This window comes from Bubalus bubalis, chromosome 14 (genome assembly GCF_019923935.1).
Source record: "Bubalus bubalis isolate 160015118507 breed Murrah chromosome 14, NDDB_SH_1, whole genome shotgun sequence".
NCBI classification, from domain to species: Eukaryota; Metazoa; Chordata; class Mammalia; order Artiodactyla; family Bovidae; genus Bubalus; species Bubalus bubalis.
The window spans coordinates 32,405,390-32,430,875 of NC_059170.1; the positions used below are offsets into that span (position 1 = coordinate 32,405,390).

At 39.4% G+C, this 25,486-nt stretch overlaps 1 protein-coding gene across 3 annotated transcripts in view; it reads left to right on the top strand.

The window, feature by feature from the left end:
- PANK2 (pantothenate kinase 2) overlaps positions 1-25,486 on the top strand; it is a 30,555-nt gene that overhangs the window by 3,262 nt on the left and 1,807 nt on the right. The window contains exons 2-6 of one of the 3 annotated variants that reach the window (XM_006072934.4): positions 11,289-11,641; positions 16,658-16,911; positions 17,956-18,132; positions 20,324-20,447; positions 22,829-22,954. In XM_006072934.4, coding sequence (XP_006072996.1) covers positions 11,289-11,641; positions 16,658-16,911; positions 17,956-18,132; positions 20,324-20,447; positions 22,829-22,954 — 1,034 coding nt within the window. Of the gene's footprint in view, positions 1-11,288; positions 11,642-16,657; positions 16,912-17,955; positions 18,133-20,323; positions 20,560-22,828; positions 22,955-25,486 lie in introns of those variants that run through there. The other 2 variants (XR_003103125.2, XM_025264025.3) reach the window with 2 other exon arrangements.

A 25,486-nucleotide genomic window follows, 5' to 3' on the forward strand; every position in this document is an offset into this window, starting at 1 on the left:
ACTACAAAGATTCTAAGTAAGTATTGTAATTTGGGTGTTTGCCACAAGTCAGGCACTCTTTAAAAATTTTTTTCATGTACTCTTCTGAAAGTTTTAATAAACTCCTTTTGACCCCATGGACTATACAGTCCGTGGAATTCTCTAGGCCAGAATACTGGGGTGGGTAGCCTTTCCATTCTCCAGGGGATTTTCCCAACTCAGGGATCGAACCCAGGTCTCCGCGTTGCAGGCAGATTCTTTACCAGCTGAGCCACAAGGGAAGCTTGCTAACAGGTGTACCACTGGACAATACAGAAAGAACAAATGGAAGGAAAAACACTACCATGTCTATTTCTTTAGGTCTCGTTATCTGAGAGATGGCTTTTCATGATTCTTATAAGGACTGTGAGTTCATTATAAACTCACAAAGGGCTTTCCCAGGTGACTTAGTGCTAAAGAACCTGCCCGCCAATGCAGGTTTGATCCCTGAGTCGGGAAGATGCCCTAGAGAAGGGAATGGCAATCTACTCCAGTATTCCTGCCAGGAGAATTCCATGGACAGAGGAGCCTGGCGGGCTATAGTTCATGGGGACATGACTGAGCGACTTTCACTTCACTTCACACCAGTTAGCTGTATTGACTGCTGATCCCTTCAAGAGTTATGCTTTGGTGTTAACTTTGAGAGAATTCAATAAAGGTGAAATCTTTGTATTTTTTATTAGAATTAGGTATAGGGTGGTGCCACCTTTTTTGTTCGGAAACCTCATTCTGATGTTATTGTACTACTTATCTAAAGGTATAGGAGGCTAGTTGTTATTAGAAATTAGAAAGAGCTGTTTGGTTTATCTTAGGAATTATGAACCCTGATTATAGTCATGTTCTGCTACACATGTTCCCTAGAGCAGCATGATTCCCAAATCTGTCCCCATCTCAGACTTAACACCACACATCGCAGTCATTAGAGAGATGGCTAGGTATGTGTGTGTCTAAGAAGTTCTTTGAACATTTTAGATTAGCTGGAGTATGTTTCATAGGTCTGCTGCTAAATCGCTTCAGTCGTGACCAACTCTGTGACCCCATAGATGGCAGCCCACCAGGCTCCTCCATCCCTGGGCCTCTCCAGGCAAGAATACTGGAGTGGGTTGCCATTTCCTTCTCCAATGCATGAAAGTGAAAAGTGAAAGTGAAGTCACTCAGTCGTGTCCGACTCTTGGTGACCCCGTGGACTGCAGCCTACCAGGCTCCTCCGTCCTTGGGCTTTTCCGGGCAAAGAGTACTGGGGTGGGTTGCCATTTCCTTCTCATAGGTCTGAGAGAAATATAAAGATTGGTTTAAAATGATGGAAACAAAGATGCTAATGATAGTAACATAATACTTAGGTGTTTATATTAAACACTGTGCCATATACATTTCTTTTGAGTCTTGCAGTTATTCTCTGAGATGGGTATTTGTGATCTCCAGTTTCCAGATGAAGAAACAGGCTCAGAAATTTTCTCTTGGTCCAAGGCCATATAGAGAGTTAGTAAGGGAGCTGTGTTTTGATTCTAGTTTCGGGTGTCTGACGTCAGACCTGGTGTTTCTTGGACTTTCCCCATCTTGGAAGGTACAGGAGACATAATCCAGAGTAGTGGTGGAATCACTCAGAAGCTAAAAAACAAAAACTCTGATCTGCAGAGAGGTCCAAAAACATCTTTTAATTGTTAAAATCTTATTTTTTTAAGTTTATTTATTTTTGTCGTGCTGGGTCTTCATTGCTGCATGGGGTTTTCACCAGTCACAGCAGGAAGGGGCTACTCTCTCATTGTGGCGCACAGGTTTCTTACTGCCATGGTTTCTCTTGTTGAGAAGCAGGGACTCTAGGGTGCCCAGGCTTCAGTAGTTTTGGCACACGGACTTTAGTTGCTCCAAGGCATATGGGATCTTCCCGGGTCAGGGTTCAAACCGTGTCTCTTGCATTGATAGGTGGATTCTTTACCACTTAGCCACCAGGGAAGCTCCAATTTAAAAAATTTTATTGAGGCATAATTACATACAGTAAAATGTACGATTTTGACAAATGTAACAAGAGAACATACATTTTAATCTGGAGCCCCAGATGTACAGCAGATGTGCAGGAGGTGTGTGGAACTCGGGGATCACAGTGCTTTATGGCAGTGTGGGGGGATGAGCTGGATCTTGGAAGGTGATGTTTAAGCATGTAAAGCATGTTTCAGCACTCCAGGGAAAGTTTCATGACCTGCTGATTTTGAACTCATACCAATCATTGAATGTCCTTAACCTCCATTAGTCTAGAAAGTAAAGCTTTTGTTTGTCGCTTGATAGTACTAATCTAGAAAATAGTTAGCTTTTCCTTGGTATTTGGGGGCGCATCAGTGTTGTCAGAATGAGACTGGTGCCTGGGTCCTGTGAGGCTGCCTTTTATCTGGTGCAGTGTTTATCTTCAGTTAGGGAATTAGAAAGGGCCACCACCAGGAGCTCAGGGAAAGTTAGATTTCTATTTCTTTGTAGCCCATTTTTGAGGGACAGAGTAGGAGGGGATGCTTTTTTTTTTTAATTCATTTGGCTGCATCTGGTCTTAATTGCGGCAAGAGGGTCTCCCCTCGCGGTACATGAACTGTCTAGTTGTGGCATGGGCTCGGTAGTTGCTGTATGTACTCTGGCTCAGTTGCTCCGTGGTGTGTGGGATCTTAGTTCGGCCACCAGGGATAGAACCTGCATCCCTTGCATGGCAAGGTGGATTTTTAACCACTGGACCACCAGGGAAGTTCATTAACTGGTCACTTAAAAGAGCATTGAGGGATTTCCCTGGTGGTGTAGTGCTTAAGAAGCTCCCTGCCAGTGCAGAGAACAGGGGTTTGATGCCTGGTCCTGGGAAGATGTCACATGCTGCAGGGCGACTAAACCTGTGCGCCCTAGAGCCTGTGCTCCACAACAAGAGATGCCGCCACGGTGAGAAGCAGGCGCTGCAACTAGAGAGCAGTCCCCGCTTGCAGCAACTAGAGAAAGCCCCCAAGCAGCAAGGAAGACCCAGCGCAGCCGAAAATAAATACTTTAAAAAAAAGTATTGAGGTTCTTTGGGCTTAAATTTATAACCTTGTGAGCTCTTTTCAGGTTCATAACTTGGGGGTATGAAGTTCGTAACTTTAAACACTTCTTTCTCAATGTTTTCTCTGTTTTTGTCAGCAAGGTAGACTAAGATGTGAAAGTCCTTTATAATGGCTTAAAGTTTGCTTTCTAAAAGTGAACGCTATCTTGCAGTTTTTAGTTGGCTGTTAGGTTTTGTTATTCATACTTCTTGAATATAAAATTTATTATTGATTCTGCTGGTTTTATAGTAGGTAGTATTTTATAAGTATCTGGTCCCTGAGTTAAACTATTTTGGGAATATTTTTGAGGTCTGTCTTTTAATCTGAGGCCAAAGCTTTCTGCTTAGAGCAGCCTAGGGGTTTGGGTTTGCAGTGTCTTAACCATGTGTGGTGGTAAAGATTTAGTTCATAATGTTGAAAAATTGAGCACACTTTTATAAATCATATATTTCTCATTGGAAAGCATTTCAGTTGTTGGCACCTATTATCAGAGTGCTAATAATGATTTTACATAGATTTGTGAGAGAAAGTTTAAATTCTTTCTAGGAAAGTATCCTAAGTCAAGTGCACTTTGTCTAGACAGAGTGCCTTGGAGGAAATATATCAGAAAATATGCTGAAGGCTGAAAATAGACTCAAATATCTGTGAAAATTGAAAGTGATAAAATAGGCCTTCCTTTAAGAGATGAGGGGTTTGATGGCATAGCAAAAGCTACTTTTCCCATGTCTTTTCTTGCAAGAAATACGTAATTTTTGAATGAGAATTGGGAGGCTTAATCCAGTTATGTTATAGTATATGGGGCAGTCTCTCAGTTAATTGAGAAGGATCTAACCCCCCTTTGACAGGCTGAATGTTTAGAAATAACAGAATGTATGGGCTGAGAGATTATCAGAGAGCGTGCTTCTAATGGACCTCCCATGTCTTTCATTGTCTTTCAGTTCTTATGGGTATGTAAATGGTTTGATTAGTAGTATAATGGAAAAGCCAGAAACCAGTGCAGTCTGAAACCAGTGAATAAGACTATGAACTGAGCTATTTACTCTTTCAGCCTAAGACTCCTTACTTTTTCTTACAGATTGTTGGTAAGAATACCAACATACCTCTTTTTCCTAAGGTATGTGTATTTTTTTAAACTACTTTTTATTAAAAAAAAAAAAAATTAACCCCCAAATATGTGTTTTGTGCTCATAGGTTTGTATATACACTGGTTAAAAGATACTTGTTAAAGGATTTAGGAAATCTGGGCTTGAGTCCCACCTTTTCCTTTTCTTGACTGTGACCCTGGGCTCCTTTCTTCGCACTTCAGTTTCTTAACTGAAAGTAAAGTGGGGTGATTACCTTGCTTGGTTATTGTAAACATTAATTAAGTTCATGCAGTGAAGTGCTTGGCTATTAATAGATGATCATTTAAAACAAAATAGCCAGTAAACTAATGTTTCACCTTTTTAATCTAAGGAAAGGGGAAAAAGGCTTAATTTGTTTTAAGCCTTGCAATCTAAAGACCATTGGTGTTAGTTATGTCCAAAACTTCAGATTCCAGTGCTGTTGATGAGATATATTTGTTAGTAGAGTGCTCTGTCTTTGCTATCCACAAGGTTGGCATCATCTTAAAGTTGATACTTAAAGAATGGTGCTTTTAGTAGAAAAATAGGAATTGAATCTCCTTGCTTCAGTCATACCTAACATTGTTGTTTCCATGATTGCAGAAACTTTTTATTCTTCCAGTCAGGGCCAGACTTCATGACTTATGCAGTGGGAATGGAGTTTCTGTGGGCATTTAAAAAAAGAAAAAATCATGACTCCCTGCAACTGAGGTGAATGGCTGCTGGGGAGTCAGCCGCAGTGTTCTTCTCTTTAGAATTGCATTGACACTGTTAGATTAATTTGGGGGAGAATTGGTGTTTAATAGTAAAGTTTTCCTTCCTGGAACATGGTATATCTTTCCATCATTATGTCTTTCAGTACATCATTTTAATAATAGTCATACATGTTTTAGTATTTATTTCTAAATATTTTATGGGTTTGTTATGCATGACATTTTTCATATTATTTTAGTATTTATTTCTAAATTTTTTTTTATGCATGACATTTTTTTCATATTGTTTTCTTGCTGGATTTTGCTTATATAGGAAAAGCTATTGGTATGTGTTTTTTTTTTTGGTGTGTCCAGTTACTAAAAATTTTTAAATTCTGTTGGCCAATTAAGCCAACAGAATTTATCTTAATTTTTGTTTTATGGAGTCTTATCGAGATAATCATGGTTTTTCTCCTTCAATGTACTAATGCACATTTTCTCCTTAAGTGGAATTTTAATTGTGAAAACTGTCCTTGCCTTTCAGAGAAGAATCCCTTTTGGCTGTGGTATATTACTCTTACTGCATAACCGGATTCTGTTTAATACTTTAATGTTTTTGCATTTATGTTGTGGGACACTTCTTCTGTAGTTTTGATGAGGTTAGAATGACTTGAGAATCTTTCTAGATTTTTGTGTGTATGTGCCCCAGAAGCTGTTAGTGGTTTGCCTGGAAACTGTCAGGGCCTGGTACTTTTTTGTTGTTGGTTGTGTGGTAGATCTTTGACCTTTAAAAATTTTTTCAGTGCTTTTGACTGCGTTTTCTACTTCATTTTGAGTCTCTCTTTGTATTCTTTTTTCCTCTCTGTTTATGGTACATTTTAAATTCACTGTTACATAGATTGTAAGTTGGCTTATTTGTACAATTTCTGGTTATGTACTTCATCTTCCTTGACTTTTTTTGTTTTTTGGTCTAAAGAAAAGCTATATCTTTTTTTTTCTTGGATATACTTACCAGAAATTTGTTTGTTTTAATGGCTTTTTCAAAGCTTGATTTTACTGATTAGCTCTGTTGTGGCTTTGTTCACAATGATGTTTTTCTAATTACATTTACTTCTTGCTTTCATCTTTAATAACTTTCTTCTGCTTATTTTGGGTCTGTTTTATTTTTTTAGCATTTCAAATTATATGTGACATTCTCTTTCATTTAGACTTCCATATTTTGAATACATTTGATATCTAAGGCTAGAAGTGTCCATTGGAGTTCCACCTTGGGTAGATATCCTATTCTTTTTGACACATAGAGTTCTCATTGTCATTCATTTAAAAACACATTTTGTTTTGATTTCATCTTCAATCTCAGAATTAATAGAAGTGAGTTTGAAGATTTCCAGGTGGATAGACTTATTTCTTCGTGTCTGTTGGATTCATTTCTTTTTAGGAAAATAGTTTATTTGGCTGTGTCGGGTCTTCACTGTGGCATGTGGGCTTAATTGCTCTGTGGCATGTGGAATCTTGTTCCCCAACCAGGGATTGAACCCTCATCCCTGCATTGCAAGGTGGATTCTTAACTACTGGACCACCAGGGAAGTCCCCTTAATTTCTTATTTTGAGGTATTGTGGAAAGTGTGTGTGGTTTTGTTATTTGGAATTTTAGATCTGCTGATTTGTAGATTTGATAATTTCTTGTTTTTAATGTTTTTTGAAGCATATGTCAGGGTCATATCAATTATACTTTTATATGCACGTGACATAATTTCTTTTTGTCCCCTTATAATGCTTTTTGTTTTGAATGCTTTGTAGACTTCTAGTATTGTATTTGCTTTCTGTTAATATTTGCTTGATAGAGTGGAGTAACACTGTCCAGGCATTTGTTTTGCTTACCTGAATTCAGCTGTATAAATGTGACAAAGCATGGTGTCAATGACTGCTTACTGCTTTAGTCAATGAATATATAATTGCAAGTGAGTTTAGGGATGGTAGACCACTGTTTGGAGGGGCACCCCTTATATTGTGAGCCCTTGATAAATGCAGTGTTGGTCTTGAAACATGAGGTTTGACTTTTACTGTATCATGTTTCCTGAATGTAAGTCAGCTGCTCTATCAGTCTGCAGTGAGGTGCTTAAGATTTTGATTTACTCATTTTTGACTGAATGTCATTTTCATCTTAAAGCATCCAGCTCCTCCTTATGGAACTGCATTGTGTTTTACTGTTTATTTACCTTCAATCTATTTGTGTTATCTTATTTTAGATGTCTTTTTTTATATAAGCATATAGTTGAATTCTCTTTGCTTTTGAACTGATCCCCCCCCGCCCCCCGGCCCCTTCCAGTTGTTTGAAGGTCTTATGTTCATTTTCTCTTCTTCTGGAGTTGCCTGTAAATTTTTAACACATTTAAACCATCACTTCTTTATTCTTGTTTAGAAATAATCAGAATCTGTATTTTCTGTTCCCCCACAAGACAGAGCTGCTGCTTGCTTTGACTTCCCTCCCCTTTCTCTTCCCTTTTCGACTTCCTATGTTGAAATCATGTAAATATTTTAGTTCCATGTTGCTTATTTTTCTAAAAGTCAGCATGTATTGCTTCCTGTGCTTATCATTGTTCCTTATAACTCCTATCATTTTGGGTGATTTAAAGTGTTATATCGGAGTGTATCTACTAACTCTTTCAGAGAAGGTCTTTGAGTAGTAAATGTTGAGCTCTTTCATGCGTGGAATTGCCTTTCTCTTGTACTCCCACTTGAGAGCTGATCTGACTGAATACGAGTTTCACATTATTTTTCCTTCTAACTTTGCTGGTGTTCTGTTATCATCTAGTGTCTGTGTTACTGGTGTGAAGTCTAATTTTACCTTTATGTGATCTATGTATCTTTGTAGGAATTCACTTTTTTCCTTTGGGAGTTTTCAGGATTTCCTGAAATTTCAATAAGATGTCACTGTAAATCTTCCCTTATTCCCCACAGAAAATTTCTACAACTCCTAAAACATAGATGTTGGGCTTTCTGGTTCTGTGTTTTATATATCTACCTTTCTTTCATACTCGAGGCATTTTGGGAGAATTTCTTAGTTTTGTTTCCCTTTATTTCTTCTGCAGCTTGTTTGTTATTAAATGTATCTGTTGAACTTTATTTTGGAAAGAAATATTTTAATTTTTCTATTATAAAAGTGACTTTATTGAATATAATTTATATATAATAAATTATATCTACTTGAAGTGTACAGTTCCATGCATTTTGATAGATATATGCAGCCATAAATCTCCCCTATTGCCCCCAACAATTAAGATTTGGGTTATCACAGAGAGTTTTCTCCTACCCCTGTACAGTCCTTCCCTCTCTCCTTCCCTAAGCCAGTGAATGGCTTTCTATCAGATGCAGAAATGGTTAGTTTGCATTTTCTAGCATTTCATATAAATGGACTCATATATTTGCGGAGAGTTTCTTTCACTAAGCCTTTTTAAAAAATAAAAAAGTATTTACTTATTTGGCTGTGTTGGGTCTTTCTTGTGGCATGCTGGGATATTTAGTTGCCACTTGCAAAGTCTTAGTTGTGGCGTGTGGGATCTAGTTCCCACACAGGGATCAAACCCGGGCCTCCTGCATTGGGAGCCTGGAGCCTTAGCCACTGAACCACCAGGGATATCCCCACTTACCCTGTTTTTGAGAGTTACTTGTAGCTCAGCTGGTAAAGAATCTGCCTGCAATGTGGGAGACCTGTGTTCGATCCCTGGGTTGGGAAGATCCTCTGGAGAAGGGAAAGGTTACCCACTCCAGTATTCTGGCCTGGAGAATTCCATGGACTATACAAGTCCATGGGGTCGCAAAGAGTCAGACACGACTGAGCTATTTTCTTATTTATTATTATTATTACCTTAAGTGTATTGTTACCACCCCCCAGAATCCTTTTTTGGTTTTGAAAGCTTCATATATCACACGAAATGCTGGGTTGGGTGAAGCATAAACTGGAATCAGCATTGCTGGGAGAAATATCAATAACCTCAGATATGCAGATGATACCACCCTTACGGCAAAAAGTGAAGAGGAACTAAGCCTCTTGATGAAAGTGAAAGAGAAGAGTGAAAAACTTGGCTTAAAACTCAACATTCAGAAAACTAAGATCATGGCATCCGGTTCCTTCACTTCATGGCAGATAGATGGGGAAACAAGGGAAATAATGACAGACTTTATTTTCTTGGTCTCCAAAATCACTGCAGATGGTGACTGCAGCCATGAAATTAAAAGATGCTTGCTCCTTGGAAGAAAAGCTATGACAAACTTAGAAAGCGTATTAAAAAGCAGAGACATTGCTGACAAAGTTACATCTAGTCAGAGCTATGGTTTTTCCAGTGGTCATGTATGGATGTGGGAGTTGTACCATAATGAAGTCTGAGCACCAAAGAATTGATGCTTTTGAGCTGTGGTGTTGAAGAAGACTCTTGAGAGTCCCTTGGAATGTACAGAGGTCAAACCAGTCAATCCTAAAAGAAATCAAACTTTGAATACTCATTGGAAGGACTGATGCTGAATCTCCATACTTTGGCCACCTGATGTGAAGAGTTGACTGGTTAGAAAAGACCCTGATGCTGGAAGAGATTGAAGGCAGGAGGAGAAAGGGACAACAGAGGGTGAGATAATTGGATGACATCACCGACTCAATGTACATGCGTTTGAGCAATCTCCGGGAGATGGTGAAGGACAGGGGAGCCTGGCATGTTGCAGTCCATGTGGTCGCGAAGAGTTGGACATGACTGAGTGACAAAAACAACACCCCCCCCCTCCCCCAACTAGGAAATTAACATTGATACCACAGACCTTATTTAGATTGAACCTTAGCTCTTTTGTGAATGTGTATTTAGTTCTGTATACTTTTATCACATGTGTAGATTCTTGCAGCCAAAACCATACTTGGCAATAATATCTTAATTTCTAATTTTTCTTTATGGCAGCTTATTCATTTTTAAAATTAATTTATTTTTATTGAAGTATAATTGATTTACAATAGCTTATTTTTCGTGGATGAAATCTCCTTTTACCTTGGCCAATATTTATGGTTCTTTTAAAGCCTCCTCTTTGTTCCTGCAACTGTTTCTTAAGATGTTAGCATCTTGTTTTTGTGGTGTTGCTTTCCCTTTGGGTAATTCTGGTTTGTAAAGTGATAGTCTCTGGTTTAAGGAATGCTATTCTCCTGTCGGTGGGTGCCCTGTGAGTTTACTCATTGGTCAGGATGGATTGTAGGGGAGAGAGGGGAAGTGTGGCCAGTTGTAGGGGCTTCCCACTTCCGGGTAATAGTAGCTGTGTGGATGCCATACTGATTGTTGAGCTCAAGTGCCTGTGCTCAGTGAAGAATTTGTCTCCTTTGAGGCTGAGGAAGGGAGTGACTGGCCTGTGCAGTTGTGCCAAATGCATTTTCCCACCATATGACTTGCAGCTGCACCAGAGCCTGCTTCTGTTTCCCCGTGGCGGCTACCCCATCAACACCTTGAATGGAGCACCCCTCTGCTTCCCCCACCTTCATAGCTGCTCCCTGTTTTAATAGCGTTTTTCTCTTGAGGGTTCTGGACAGTTACTGCCTCTGTTAGCTTAGTTCTGGTGATAGTGTCACTTCTTGTTTCTCACAATTACTTTAGAAAATCAATACATCTGTCTTAGTCATTTCTAGGATTTAAGATGGGAGGAGAAGACATGTATAGGCAATGTAGTTTTATCTTGATCCAGTCTCCTTAAGGCATTTTTTGGGGATGGATTTTTTGGGGGATGCTGTGCCGCATGGCACGTGGGATCCTAGTTCCCTGACCGGGGCTTGAGCCTGCACCCCCTGCACTGGGATCATGGGAGTCTTAACCACTGAACCTTCAGGGGAGTCTTGGGGTAGATTTTTGGAGATGGATATTTGAGTCACTGGTAAAGAATCTACCTTACCAACGTAGAAGATGCAGGTGTGATTCCTAGATCAGGAAGATCCCCTGGAGAAGGAAACAGCAACCCTCTCCAATATTGCCTGGGAAATCCCATAGACAGAGGAGCCTGGTGCAGGCTACAGTCCATGGGCTTGCAAAAGAGTTGGACACAACTTAGCGACTAAACAACAAATTTGGGTATTAACTTTGAAATACCTGTTCTGTTGATGGCCATTTAACCCTGATTGATTGACATTGACTGCTGGAGCTTATAACGTTACACAGGGTTCGGAATTTCCTCTGCCTATAAGTTGGGTTGGCTGTCACCGTGATATTTTTCTTTTTGATCTTTGTAGTTTTTTTAATAGATTTGCTTCCAGATCAGACAATCATATTTCTTCTCCCTCAGATCTTTTTGTTTATATTTTGTATGGTTCTTGGAAACCTCAGGGTATGAAATGGTTAATAAGTGTGAATTTAGTTTTCAGGGGGATAAAAGCTGTTTTGACTTTTTTTTTTCCTTTCCTCATTTAGTTTTTCCTTGGTTTGGCTTGGATATTGGTGGAACCCTGGTCAAGCTGGTTTATTTTGAACCCAAAGACATCACTGCTGAAGAAGAAGAGGAAGAAGTGGAAAGTCTTAAAAGCATTCGGAAGTACCTGACCTCCAATGTGGCTTATGGGTCCACGGGTATTCGGGATGTGCACCTGGAGCTGAAGGACCTGACTCTGTGTGGACGCAAAGGCAATCTGCACTTTATACGCTTTCCCACTCATGACATGCCTGCTTTTATTCAAATGGGCAGAGATAAAAACTTCTCAAGTCTCCACACTGTCTTTTGTGCCACTGGAGGTGGAGCGTACAAATTTGAGCAGGATTTTCTCACAGTATGCATTTTTTAGCTTATATACAATTATAGTAATTTGATTGTTAAAAATAATACCCATAGCAAGTGGTGGAATTGTTTCCATCTCTAATGGAATTTGAATTTTCTTGAGTCAAATTAAGATTAAATAGTGATAGGAATTGCCATTTAGAGATTGTTGTATAGTTTACTTTTTGCCCAATTCAGGTGAGTTGAGAATCAGAACCACTGAATGCGTAGCATTTTGTTGTTATTTTAGTATGAAAAAACAATAAAATTGTAATAAGCAGAGGACGGAACTACCAGTGAGGAGCTAATATCATTGTTTTGAACAACTAAATTGAAAAATAATTTTAAAAAATTAATATCATTTCATGTTAAAAAGTTGTTTCCAGTCTTATCTACCACTTAATTTTCTTAACCTCCTTGTTTCTTGGCGGTTTTACTATTTAGAAATATGAGGAGCTCAGGTCCAAAGCAGTGTATTTTCCAGGCCTCAGGGCTAGTCAGAGATGTTGACAGGGCTCTCTCTGTGCTTAGTCGCTCAGTTGCGTCTGACTCTTCGCAACCGTGGACCAGCCCACCAGGCTCCTCTGTCCTTTCGGATTCTCCTGGCAAGGATATTGGAGTGGGTTGCCATGCTCTCCTCCAGGGAATCTTCCCATCCCAGGGATCGAACCCAGGTCTTCTGCATTTCAGGCGAATTCTTTACCGAATGAGCCACCGTGGAAGCACCATTCTGTTTTCCCCCAAATGCCTTTTGGTGTATCCTGAGCTGCATGCTTGTTACCAGGAGTCTGGACACTAGGGGGAGTGCCAGTGGGCACTTGATTTTGTTTTCATTCAGTAAGCGTCTGTAAGTCCTTGAGGCTAGGTCTTTTGAGGGTGGATGTGGGCATAGATGGTAGAATTGATAAATGAATTTGCCAGGACTCTCATCTTCAGGGAGCAGTGTAGATTTAAAATATCTTCAGTGACCATGGTTTTTATGCCACCAGTGAAAGTGGTATTGCAGAGATTCTGTCTTTGCTTATGTTATTTTTCATCCATCTCCCTGCTTGAGTGTCAGTGTGTGTTTGTGACTTCTTTCTTTGTCCTCTATCTTCCTTCTCCCATAACCTGAGTATAACCATAAATAGGATTGACATGAATTTTATTTTTATTTATTTATTTTTTTTTGACATGAATTTTAAAATGAGGTTTTGCTTGAGTTTTTCGTGGTTTCTTTTCTCCCTGTGAGTTAATGGAAAGATAGCAGGAGGAGAGGAGGTCCCCTTCCTTTGAGGTCATAGTGGACTCTGGATTGTAACTGATAGGTAAGGGTGAAACTGATAGGCATCACCACCCCGATAGCATGAGTTTGAGCAAGCTCCAGGAGTTGATGACGGACAGGGAAGCCTGTCGTGCTGCAGTCCATGGGGTCGCAGAGTCAGACACGACTGAGCGACTGAACTGACTGAAAGAAGAAAACCTACATATTTCTCTAACTGGAGAGGTGTCTTTGAAACATATTCGAAAACCATTCAGAGAGAATAAGGGCTTCCCTCATAGCTCTGTTGGTAAAGAATCTGCCTACAATGCAGGAGACCTGGATTCAATCCCTGGGTTGGGAAGATCCCCTGGAGGAGGAAATGGCAACCCATTCCAGTATTCTTGCCTGGAGAATCTTATGGACAGAGGAGCCTGGCAGGCTACAGTCCATGGGGTCACTAGAGTCAGACGTGACTTAGCAACAAAACCACCACCAGAGGTTGTGTGGTAATCCAAGGAGAGAGGCAGAGTAGCTTTTAGACCTTAGTTGCCTCCTAGGCTGTTGGGGTTTCTAATCTGTATGCATCAGTGCTGTTCTTGGAAACTGTATGAAAATGAAATGCCTTACTAATGCTGCTTGTGCATTGGGAGTGATGATTATTTAATAAACCACAGTGAAATATTTCTAATAATACGGAGTTTATCCTGTCTCTTTTTTAATGTGAATCAGATTTCCTTGTATTGAGTTTTCTTGTTGGTACAACACCTACATTATGAGTAATTTGATGAAATAACCTATGTATTAGACATATAACTATGTCAATTAGCCTGAGATTCATTAGGAATAATGGCACAACAGGATGGGAAAGATAAAAGGAGGTCTTAGTTGGCATACAGTGGCAGAAAACTACTTTGATTTCACTTAGGCCACTAATGAAAATGCTGACACTTGAGATTCAAGTGTCAGGAAGTCAAAATTGAATTCATTGTGACAGGGAGGGCATGAGCAGATGAAATAAGTACAGCCATGAACATTTTCAAGGGTTTGGGTTTTATCCGAGGAGTAACTTAATATTCTTAATTAGGGATTAATTAAGGATTAAAATGAAGTTACCTGTTAACTTCCATCTCCTCTGGATCAGAATAAATTGAATATAAATGTAATCAAACAAGAGTTGAATGAAAAGGGGGAGGACTTACGGGGCTAAACTTGGTTGTAAACAGAAATAGTTGTTCTATGGAGTTGAGGCATCTTTGTTGCATATATTGAATAGATAGATATGCTGGTAGCGTTTGTTTGAAGGTTGGGGTAGAAGTTCATAGGTAAAAAGTGAAAGTTTATATCATCTCTCCAAAGTTAGCACTGTTAAAGGTTTGTGTATCTTTTGTTTCTCTGTGCATGACTGACATAAACATGGGCATCTAAACATGGTTTAAAGATAGGTAGATTGAATCATTTTATAAAATATTTCTCAGCTTACTTATTTTTTTTGACTTGTCTTGGAATTCTTCCCACTTGATCTTAATTGAGTAAAGATCCTCTTCATTCTTGGGATTTCCCTGGTGGTGTCCAGTGGTTAAGACTCCACACTTCGACTGCACAGGGCATGAGTTCTGTCCTTGGTTGGGGAGCTAAGATGCCACACACTGCATAGCATGCCCAAGAGAAAAATAAACAAAAAAATGTGCATAAGGATCCTCTTCATTCTTAATTACTATACAGTGTTCCATAATACGAATAATAATTTAATCATTCTTTCTGAACTATTTAAATGAAATTAAGTTGATAACACTTATTTATGTTTTATGGCCTGAGAAAGACTTATTTATACACCCACAATACAAATAACATTGTTCCTAACTTTCTAGTGGTTGTTTCATTGCTTTTGTCCTTTTTATGGACAACATCCAGTAATTATTTACATACAGTCATTTAGATCATAAAGCAGATAACATTAATGTTATTTGCCTCTATCACAGGGACTACAGTATCTGGAATTTTTATTAAGAAGGCTTAATTTGAGTGGTGAATTCTCAACTGTGTATCTTATGACTAGAAAATGACACTTTTAACTTTTAAATTTTGATTGTGCTAAACTCCCTCCACCCCCCGCAGGTTATCACCAGTTTAAATAGTGAAATATTTTACTTTCTTTGGGCCCCCTGTGTTGGAAGGTGGAATCTTAACCAGTGGATACCGGGGAAGTCCCCTGGCCACTTTCAGTCCTTTGGCTGGTTGTTATTAATATAAATTGTGGCCTGCTTTAATACTGCTGTATAGCCTTGAAGGTAGTCTTTGGAAGGTAGATGTTAAGAGTGCTTGTTGCTCGCACCATATGTTTCTAGGTCCTTGCGTCTTAGATTTCTTAGAGTTTGATTTCTGATGGGACTGTGGCCTTAGCTGTGCTCCTGCCCTGTGGTCCCCATAACAGGTATCTTGGTTTCTGCTTGGGTTTTTGGCACATTTCTTCAGCTCCTGTGGTGGTTTATAGGTAGAGTGTATTGGATCTGTGGGAGCAGGAATCTTGACAGTCCTTCCCTATATTTGTTGTCTCCAGACAACAAAAGCAGATCTGTTGTGTAGTTCAGTTCAGTTCAGTTGCTCAGTTGTGTCCGACTCTTTGCGACCCCATGGACTGCAGCACGCCAGGCCTCCCTGTCCATCACTAACTACTGGAGTTTACTCTAACTCATGTCCATTGAGTCGGTGATGCCATCCAACCATCCTATCCTCTGTCGTTCCCTTCTCCTCCTGCCTTCAATCTTTGCTAGCATCAGGGTCTTTTCCAACGAGTCAGTTCTTTGCATAAGGTGGCCAAAGTATTGGAGTTTCAGCTACAGCATCAGTCATTCCAATGAATATTCAGGATTGATTTCCTCTAGGATGGACTGGTTGGGTCTCCTTGCAGTCCAAGGGACTCTCAAGAGTCTTCTCCAACACCACAGTTCAAAAGCATCAATTCTTTGGTGCTCAGCTTTCTTTATATAGTCCAACTCTCACATCCATACACGACTACTGGAAAAACTATAGCTTTTACTAGATGGACCTTTGTTGGCAAAGTAATGTCTCTGCTTTTTAATAAGCTGTCTAGGTTGGTCATGACTTTTCTTCCAAGGAGCAAGCGTCTTTTAATTTCATGGCTGCAGTCACCGTCTGCAGTGACTTTGGAGCCTAAGAAAATAAAGTCTGTCACTGTTTTCATTGTTTGCCCATCTATTTGCCATGAAGTGATGGACTGGATGCCATGATCTTAGTTTTCTGACTGTTGACTTTTAAGCCAACTTTTTCACTTTCCTCTTTCACTTTCATCAAGAGGCTCTTTAGTTCTTCACTTTCTGCCATAAGGGTGGTGTCATCTGCATAACTGAGGTTATTGATATTTCTCCTGGCAATCTTGATTCCAGCTTGTGCTTCATCCAGCCCAGTGTTTCTCATAATATACTCTGCATATAAGTTAAATAAGCAGGGTGACAATGTACAGCCTTGACATACTCCTTTTCCTGTTTGGAACCGGTCTCTTGTTCCATGTCCAGTTCTAACTGTTGCTTCTTGACCTGTATACAGATTTCTCAAGAGACAGGTCGGGTGGTCTGGTATTTCTCATCTCTTTAAGAATTTTCCACAGTTTGTTGTGATCTGCTCTGTAAAGAATGCACAAATAATACACATCAATGAGCACTTTTATGGTTTGTCTTATGTAAAGGACATATTATGCCTTATTAAATGGAATTTTTATTGCTGTTTGGCTTGTTAAAAAAATCTGCATATATTTTTATTTCATTACAGATAGGTGATCTTCAGCTTTGCAAACTTGATGAACTAGATTGCTTAATAAAAGGAATTTTATATATTGACTCAGTTGGATTCAATGGACGGTCACAGTGCTATTACTTTGAAAACCCTGCTGATTCTGAAAAATGTCAGAAGTTACCATTTGATTTGAAAAATCCATACCCTCTGCTGCTCGTGAACATTGGCTCTGGGGTTAGCATCTTAGCAGTATATTCCAAAGATAATTATAAGAGGGTCACGGGTACCAGGTAGGTCTTTTATATAAAGGTCATTGTTTATTCTTGATATTATAATGGGTTAAAACTGAGTTTTCCAGTATTGTTTATCAGTACATCTTCAAGAACTTGTTAAAATTATGTGAAAGGTATATTTCTGTGGGATTATGCAAGCAAATATTGTTACTCTTTGAAAATTATGATTTCATGATCTACTTTTCTTTAATCTCTAATCCTGAAGTTTCATTGCCATAGTTTTACAAACTATCTCATCAGCCTCATTGCACCCATGGTCCCTGTCCTCAGGTAGTGTATGCTGTGTCTATACCATAAAGTAACCAAAGCTGCTAGGTGGCATTTATAAGGAGAGGGCAAGGCAAGATCCAGCCTTTGAAACTGGTCTAGATTTTACATGCATACATACACATATGTAGCTAGGGGATGTTGTGAGCTGGAAGTTGAGGTGCTGAGCAGTGGAAAGATAATTGGGGGAAGGTAGTTAAAAGGGAGGATTAGGTGGCAGATGAACATAAATACTTTTTGGTTTAAGGATTAGTGATCACTTGAAAAACAGGAGCTGGAGATTGGGATAAGCAAGTTTCGAACATGTGTAAGTTAAAGAAAGAAAGGAATAATTTTGAGAGAGAAAACATATTCATGGAGGAGTTCTAGTAGGGTAGAGGGGGCTAAAGACCCTGGATGACAAGACTCTTGGATGAGGATGACACGGGGCTTGTAATTGGAGAGAGAAAGGAAAGAGGTGCCACCGTGGCCCTGGTGGGCTGATCTGTACCTGAGGCTCCTGGTACCCAGCAGGTGCCCAGTGTGCATTGGCAACATAAGGAGGTGGGCCCTGTGTTTTGCCACTTTGTTGGCTTATGTGAATATGTTATCCTCAAAGTGTCTGTTAGGCGCTTTGTTTTTATCTTTTCACAACCTTGTTTTCTACTAGTGGCATCTGCATAATGGAGATGGGGCAAAATTGGATTGATACATGAATATGGTTTTCAGTTCATAAATTCTACTTTCCTCTTATTTTGAAAAATGTTTCAATACTATGTTTGTTTTTAATCACAGTCTTGGAGGAGGAACTTTTTTTGGTCTTTGCTGTCTTCTTACTGGTTGTACCACATTTGAAGAAGCTCTGGAAATGGCATCACGTGGAGATAGCACCAAAGTGGATAAACTAGTGAGAGACATTTATGGAGGGGACTATGAGAGGTTTGGACTGCCAGGCTGGGCTGTGGCTTCAAGGTAAGGGAAGGGGCATGTATGCTCTAAGAAATACGGGATGTACAGTGGGATATTATCAGCTGTAAAAAAGAACAAAATCATTTGCAGTAACATGGATGAACCTAGAGAGTCTCATGCTGAGTCAGGTAAGTCAGAGAAGAACAAATACATGATATTTCATGCAGAATCTTAAAAAAAAGCTACAAATGAACTTACCTACAATACCAAAACAGAGTTGCAGATGTAGAAAATAAACTTCCCATTATGGTGGGGGAGTGGTAAGAGGAGGAGGGAGGGGTAAATTGAAAGATTGGGGTGACACACACACACTGCTGCACATAAAACAGACAACTAGTAAGGCCCTACCGTACAGCACGGGGAACTCGACTCAGTACTCCAGTGTCCTGTGTGGGAAAGAATCTACAAAGTAGATACGCGTGTGTGTGTAACAGATAGACTTTGCTGTGCACCTGAAACTATCACAGTGCTGTAAGTCAGTTATATACATCCCAAGAAAACTTTAAAATAATACGGAAATAAAATATTAAGTATTGGGTCTGTTTTTTACTCTTTAAATAGCTTTGCATGCTCTGAAGTCAGCTGTTTAAAGTGTACAATTTAGTAGTTTCTAGTATATTTATAGAATTTTGCAGTCATCTTTGTAATGTAATTTTGGAATATTTTCATCATCCCAGAAAGAAACCTTGTTTCCATTAGCTCTCTCTTCCCATTCCCTCCCTCTTCCCATAGTTCCTGGTAAACACTAGTCTGTTTTTTGTCTCTATGTGGCATCATCATACAAGTGATTTTTGTGACTGGCTTCTTTCACTTAGCATAACATTTTCAACGTTCATCCATGTTGTAGCATAAATCAGTACTTTGTTCCTTTTATTTGAATAACATTCCATTGTATTGATATACAACATGTATCTTTTGGGTTTTAACTGCCTTAACAGGTATAGAAGGATGTCTCATTTTGATTTGTATTTTACTGATGACTAATGATGATCACCATTTTTTAATGTTTAATAAGTTTAATATTTTAATAAACATTTTAAATATTTAATAAGATTTGGCTTATGGGATCTTCCTGGACCAGGGATGGAGCCTGTGGCCTCTGCATTGTCAGGCAGATTCTTATCCACTGTATCACCAGGGACGTCTGGGTGCAAGGCTTTTAATACTAAGAAAAGGCACTTGTATACTTGTTTACTAATTTTAGGTATTTTGTAAATTCTGTAGATTTCATTTTCTGTGTTTGCAACATTTGATGAATGATAAGATCCCTTTTCTGATTGGTTGGGTTTGTGATAACTCATAGTTATTTATGTATCCGTTTTGCTCATCAGGCTTCCCTGGTGGCTCTGACAGTAAAGTGTCTGCCTGCAGTGTGGGAGACCTGGGTTCGATCCCTGGGTCAGGAACATCCCCTGGAGAAGGAAATGGCAATCCACTCCAGTACACTTGCCTGAAAAATCCCATGGACGGAGGAACCTGGTAGGCTACAGTCCATGGGGTTGCAAAGAGTCAGACATGACTGAGCGACTTCTCTCTGTGCTCGTCGGGTGCTTTGAAATACTTGATCTTCTAGGGAAATCGGAAACTCTTAGTTTACTTAGGGACTCAGCTGTCTGTACTTTGCTTTGCTCAGATAAAGCAATTTACCGGATGTGAATGTGACCATTCAGCTGAGTGGAACAGCTCTACAGTTGGGAGAAGATCACTAATTGAGGCATGTTCCTGGAACTTAGCCTGGTTTCAGAAGGAGCATGGTGCCTTCAGTGGATCTTCCTGTGCAGATGTGTGTGCTTAGTTGCTCAGTCGTGTCTGACTCTTTGCAACTCCATGGACTGTAGCCCGCCAGGCTCCTCTGTCTATGGGGATTCTCCAGGCAAGAATACTGGAGTGGGTTGCCATGCCCTCCCCCACCTCCTCCAGGGAATCTTCCCCATCCAGGAATCGAACTTGGGTCTCCCCATTGCAGGCTGAACCTGGTGTCAAAGCTGGATTTCATAGAAACCTCAGGGAATGCCATTTGCTCATTCAGAATGCTTGAGTTCTTCAAGTTGCCTTTCTTTTTGAGCAGATGTTCTGTTATTTTGTAACAAAAGTTCGAAGATTTGAACAGTGTTGCCCTGAAAGTTACTTTTGTTCTGTTATGCTGTTTTACCTTTGGTTTAGCAACCATTTATTTATTTATTTTCCATCACAGCTTTGGAAACATGATGAGCAAGGAGAAGCGAGAGGCTGTGAGTAAAGAGGACCTTGCCAGAGCGACTTTGATCACCATCACCAACAACATTGGCTCAATAGCAAGAATGTGTGCCCTTAATGAAGTAAGGGGACATGGATTTCTTTAGTTGCTCTGAGGAAAATACAGAACTTACTGTGTGGGCCCCACCTTGTATACAACGTCTTGTCTTCTCCGAACAGTGCCTAAATGTAGTTGTAAGTGGTGGATTTTGTTTCATTGGCATAGTTAAACTGCTTCACATGTAGATTAACCTGAACAGATTTTTATTTTCTTACTCAAGATAAACACTGCTACTGTCTAGAAGTAGAGCAGAAAGCAGAGGAAGGTAGGGAAGGTAGCCAGTTTTGCAGATAAAGGGGACTGTTGGGTGGTGGTGAAGGGTGGCGATGCTGAATATAGATGCCATGCTCACCGTTGAGCTCAAGAGGCCCTGGGAGTGAATCCAGAGGAAGGCACTGAAGCTGGGAGACACTGAGTGGGCCGAGGCGCGCCCACCCTGCTCCGCTCCCGCTGGCTGCAGCAGAGCTGTCTTTGTGCTTTCAGCTTCTTTACAGTGCTGCCTTGTAGCATTCAGGTCAAGCAGCATTGTACAGGGCTATGAAAGAACTAAGAATGGCCTTCCTTGGGGATCCAGTTGGTGTAACTTGTCCCTATTTATACACTTTGTTTAAAATAAGGCTTTTGAATAGATAATTCAGGCATGTGACTTAAAGAAATCTCAAGTTACAAAAGGATTGTCTCATTTTTAATTAAAAAGACACTATTTTCATGAAGAAATTTAAAATTCTTTATTTGAACGTTTGAACACTTCTATTTTCTTTGTTGCACGTTCCTTTTCCTGTGCCTATGTATTTTAAGATATTTTAGTTGATGTACATACAATTTTGTTTTTTACTTATGTATTATAAATTGCAGGGTTGTATATTTGATTTCTTTTTCTATCATAAGTCATTCACATAGAACTGGGCATTTGGTTGCTTGTCAGTGATCACTCTGTGATAAAACATTTTTAAGCGTGAAACTATTTCCTTGGATGGATTTATTCTTTTTTTTTTTTTTTTTTTTTTTAATGCTTCTTTTTGTTTATTTGACTGCAATGGGGTCTTCTTGCGGCATGTGGGATCTAGTTCCCTGACCAGGGATTGAACCCAGGCCCCCTGCATTGGGAGTTTGATGTCTTACCACTGGACCATCAGGGAGGTCCCTGGATTTATTCTTGATAAAGGATTTATTCAGGAGTGAGATTTCTCATCTAAAGAATATCATACCTGTGGGACTTGCGTGGTGGTCCGGTGGCTGAGACTCCACGCTCCCAGTGCAGGAGGCCCGGGTTTGCTGCTTAGTCAGGGAACTAGATCCCACATGATGCAACCAAGACCTGGAGCTGCTAAGTAAAGAGATAAAATAAATATTAAAAGAATACCATGGTTATGAATCTTGATGGATATTGCCAAGATGCCTTTGCACAAGGGCCACACCATTTTAGATCATTTTTAGCAATGAATGAATGGATTGGTTTTACCACAACTTGACTAATATTGGGGGTTAGTTAGAGTTGTTTTGCTGACTTTTTTTTCTTTTAGTGCCTATTTGAAATACAGTTTTATTTAAGACTGTGTTTTCTACTTACAGTGCTTATAAAGTACAATGTTATTTCCTTTCCCTGTGTGGATATTCAGCGTTATCAAGAATGCCCAGTTGTTCACTATAGGAGCTCAACTTTAAAACTGCCTTGGAATTTGCTTGTCCTTCAGTGTTTTGTGTGAAACAATGCTAAATCCATACTAAGTTGGTGTAGTCAAGCTTCAGTGGTGGGCCCAGATGAAGGTGCTCCGCCACCAGGGAAGCCCCCAGGCATTCCTCCTGGCTGGCCTCTCTTGCTCTGGTACAGCTTAGTAATGACAGACTTGCACACTTTTTTCCAGCTCTGTCTGCCTTTGTTTCGATTCTTCCTTCACAGTATGTAGTATGTAAGATCTTGGGTCATTCAGACATCCATGGAAGGAAACTGTCAACATCTAGAGTCTTTGCTAACTTTTAATGGCTCTAAAATTTTACTTTTTTTGCTCATTTAGTGAGGTTGAATTTTTGTGTATGTAATATTTTCTCTTATAATTTGCCTGTGTGTTACTTTTCTTCTTTGAATTGGTCTTAGTATTTTTTTTTTAACTTATCTGTATAAAATTTTGTATTTAATTGTAGTTATGGTTTGTCATGTTAATTCAAATGCTTTTCCTAATCTTTATTCTCCTGTGACATTTTCTGGCATGCTTTGAAGTGGGTTTAGAGTTGTCTGGGGCTCAAATTTAAGTAGCCCTGGATCAACTGAAGTAAATGTAAATACTTTCTTTGTATCAATAGTCAACTAACAGAAACTATGTACATGATACTGTCTTTGGGGTAGCTTTTATGAGAGAACAGAAATTAACATGAAAACTAATTGCCTTTTTTTGATGTGCTCAGAACATTAACCAGGTGGTATTTGTTGGAAATTTCTTGAGAATTAATACGATCGCCATGCGGCTTTTGGCATATGCTTTGGATTATTGGTCCAAGGGACAGTTGAAAGCACTTTTTTCGGAACATGAGGTAAGCAGAGTTATTTCCTGTGACATGTTACCTTCATAAAGGGCATGCTGTTCACCCTATGCTGGAATTTAAAGCAGTACTTATTGTTTCTGTACTTGTATAATATGGTTAACTTTGTTCATGTTCAAAAGCTATTTCTTACCTGATTTAACGTAAGGTAAATATTGGTTAATTTCATTGTGAGCTTTAGCAATTTTAAAGAAGAAAGTCTTGACAAACATCCAGCTATATTCCTGATGCCATTTTCTTTTCCGAACCATCCTTTGTATTTTCCCCGTTGCAGTTTGTACTTACGTTGTAAGTGTACTTAACTCTGAGTTCTTTTTTCATTTTTCGATGTCAGTTTTTATCATGTTAATATAGTTCTTGTGCCAATTATTTTATTTAAGATGCATGTCCTCAAACCAAACTCCATCAGTAAAAAGCATTCCAGGATTAGAGCCACACTGTTGTAAGAACTTAACACGTAGGCTATGTGAAAAAGAATACTTGAATTGCTCAACCTGATATCCTATTTTGGAAAGTGTCTTTCTGATTTGAGGAACAGTAAAACCAGAGCTATGAAAGGGACTTTGTCTTTCCTCCCCTTGGTGTTGGGGCAGTTGGACTCTTTCAAGTGTTAAAGTGGATTGTAGATACTGTTAGCATGAACACTTTTCACAATTGCGTCTGCATACTTACTTTAGGGTATGACCCTTTATGAAGTTTGGTTTTCCTCTCTGGCTAGCCTGTTTGCTGTTTGTCCTTGTATTTTCCATTTTCATTTAGGCCTCTGGCTCTAATGTTGATCTCTGTACTTGTGGAGCTCTGATTATTTTAGGTTCTCTGAGTCATGAAATATACTCCTGCCTGCACAGTGACGTCACTGTGATTACTGTTGTGAAAGCTTTGTGTAGATTGTTTTCAAGCCTTTCTTTTTCATTGTTCACTATTCTCATCGTAACACTTCTTGGCTTGTAACAACCTCTGTCTTTTACTAGATAGTAGCTTGGGTCTGGAGTGGAACTCAGTATAATGGCTAATTTTATCCCTTCTTTTGTTGTAAAATAAAACTCAGATATAGAATATCATGTAAAATAAAGTGTGTAACTAACTATTATGACTCTGCGTTTCCCCTGCAGGAGGCTCTGGTTTAATCCCTGGATTGGGAACTAAGTCTGCTTGCTGCAGGGCATGGCCACAGATTTAATAATAATAATAAAGTGAACGCCCTTGACTTCTGTCCTCTGGCTGTGGCTGAGGGTTTCTGAGTGTTGTGGAGTCTTGCCCAGCTGTGTCCTCCTACAGTTTCTGACTTTGTCGTAACACGTCTGTGTGGGCGCTTTTTTTTTTAAATTTATTTTTAATTGAAAAATAATTGATTTACAGTATTGTGTTGATTTCTACCATACACAAACATGAATCAGCCGTCGGTGTACGTATGTGCCCTCCTTGAACCTCCTCCCACTTCCCATCGCTCTAGGCTGTCACAGAGCACAGTGGGAGCTCTCTGAGTCACACAGCAATTCCCCTGGCAGCTTTACATGTTTGTCCTGCTCTCCCCACCCCAGCCCCCGTCCACACATCTGTTCTCTGCATCTGTCTCTGTTGCTGCCCCGCATATAGATTCATCAGTACCACCTTTCTAGTTTCTATATATATGCTTTAATATGCAATATTTGTTTTTTCTCGTTCTGACTTCAGTCTGTATCCTAGGCTCTAGGGTCATCTACCTAATTAGAATCAACTCAAATGTGTTCCTTTGTATGGCTGAGTAATATTCCATTGTGTATATGTCCCACAGCTTCTTCATCCATTCGTCTGTTGGTGAACGTCTGGGTTGCGTCCATGTCCTAGCTGTTGTAAATAGCGCTGCAGTGAACATTGGGTTACATGTGCTCTCTCAGTTCTGGTTTCCTCAGGGTATTTGCCTCGTAAGGGGATTTCATATGGAAATTTTATTCCTAGTTTTTTAAGGAATCTCCATACTGTTCTTCATGGTGTTTGTATCAATATAAATTTTCACCAACAATGCAAGAGGGTTCCCTTTTCTCCACACCGTCTCCAGCATTTATTGTGTGTAGACTTTTTGATGATGGGCATTCTGACTGGTGTGAGGTGATAGGTATCTCATTGAAGTTTTGATTTGCATTTCTCTAAAATTGAGCATCTTTTCATGTTCTTGTTAGCCATCTGTTTATGGCTATGGCTATGTATGTCTTCTTTAGAGAAATGTCTTTTTAGGTCTTTTTCCTACTTTTTGATTGGGTTGTTTGTTTTTCTGATACTGAGTTGTATGAGCTGCTTGTATATTTTGGAAATTAATTCCTTGTCGGTTGTTTCCTTTGCTATTATTTTTTCCCATTCTGAGGGTTGTCTTTTCACCTTGTTTATAGTTTACTTTGCTGTGCAAAAGCTTTTAATTTTTAAATTTTTGTTTATTTTAGTTTTGTTTTTATTTCCATTACACTAGGAGATGGGTCATAGCAGACCTTGCTTTGATTTATGTCATCGAGTGTTCTGCCTATGTTTTCCTCTAAGAGTTTTATAGTT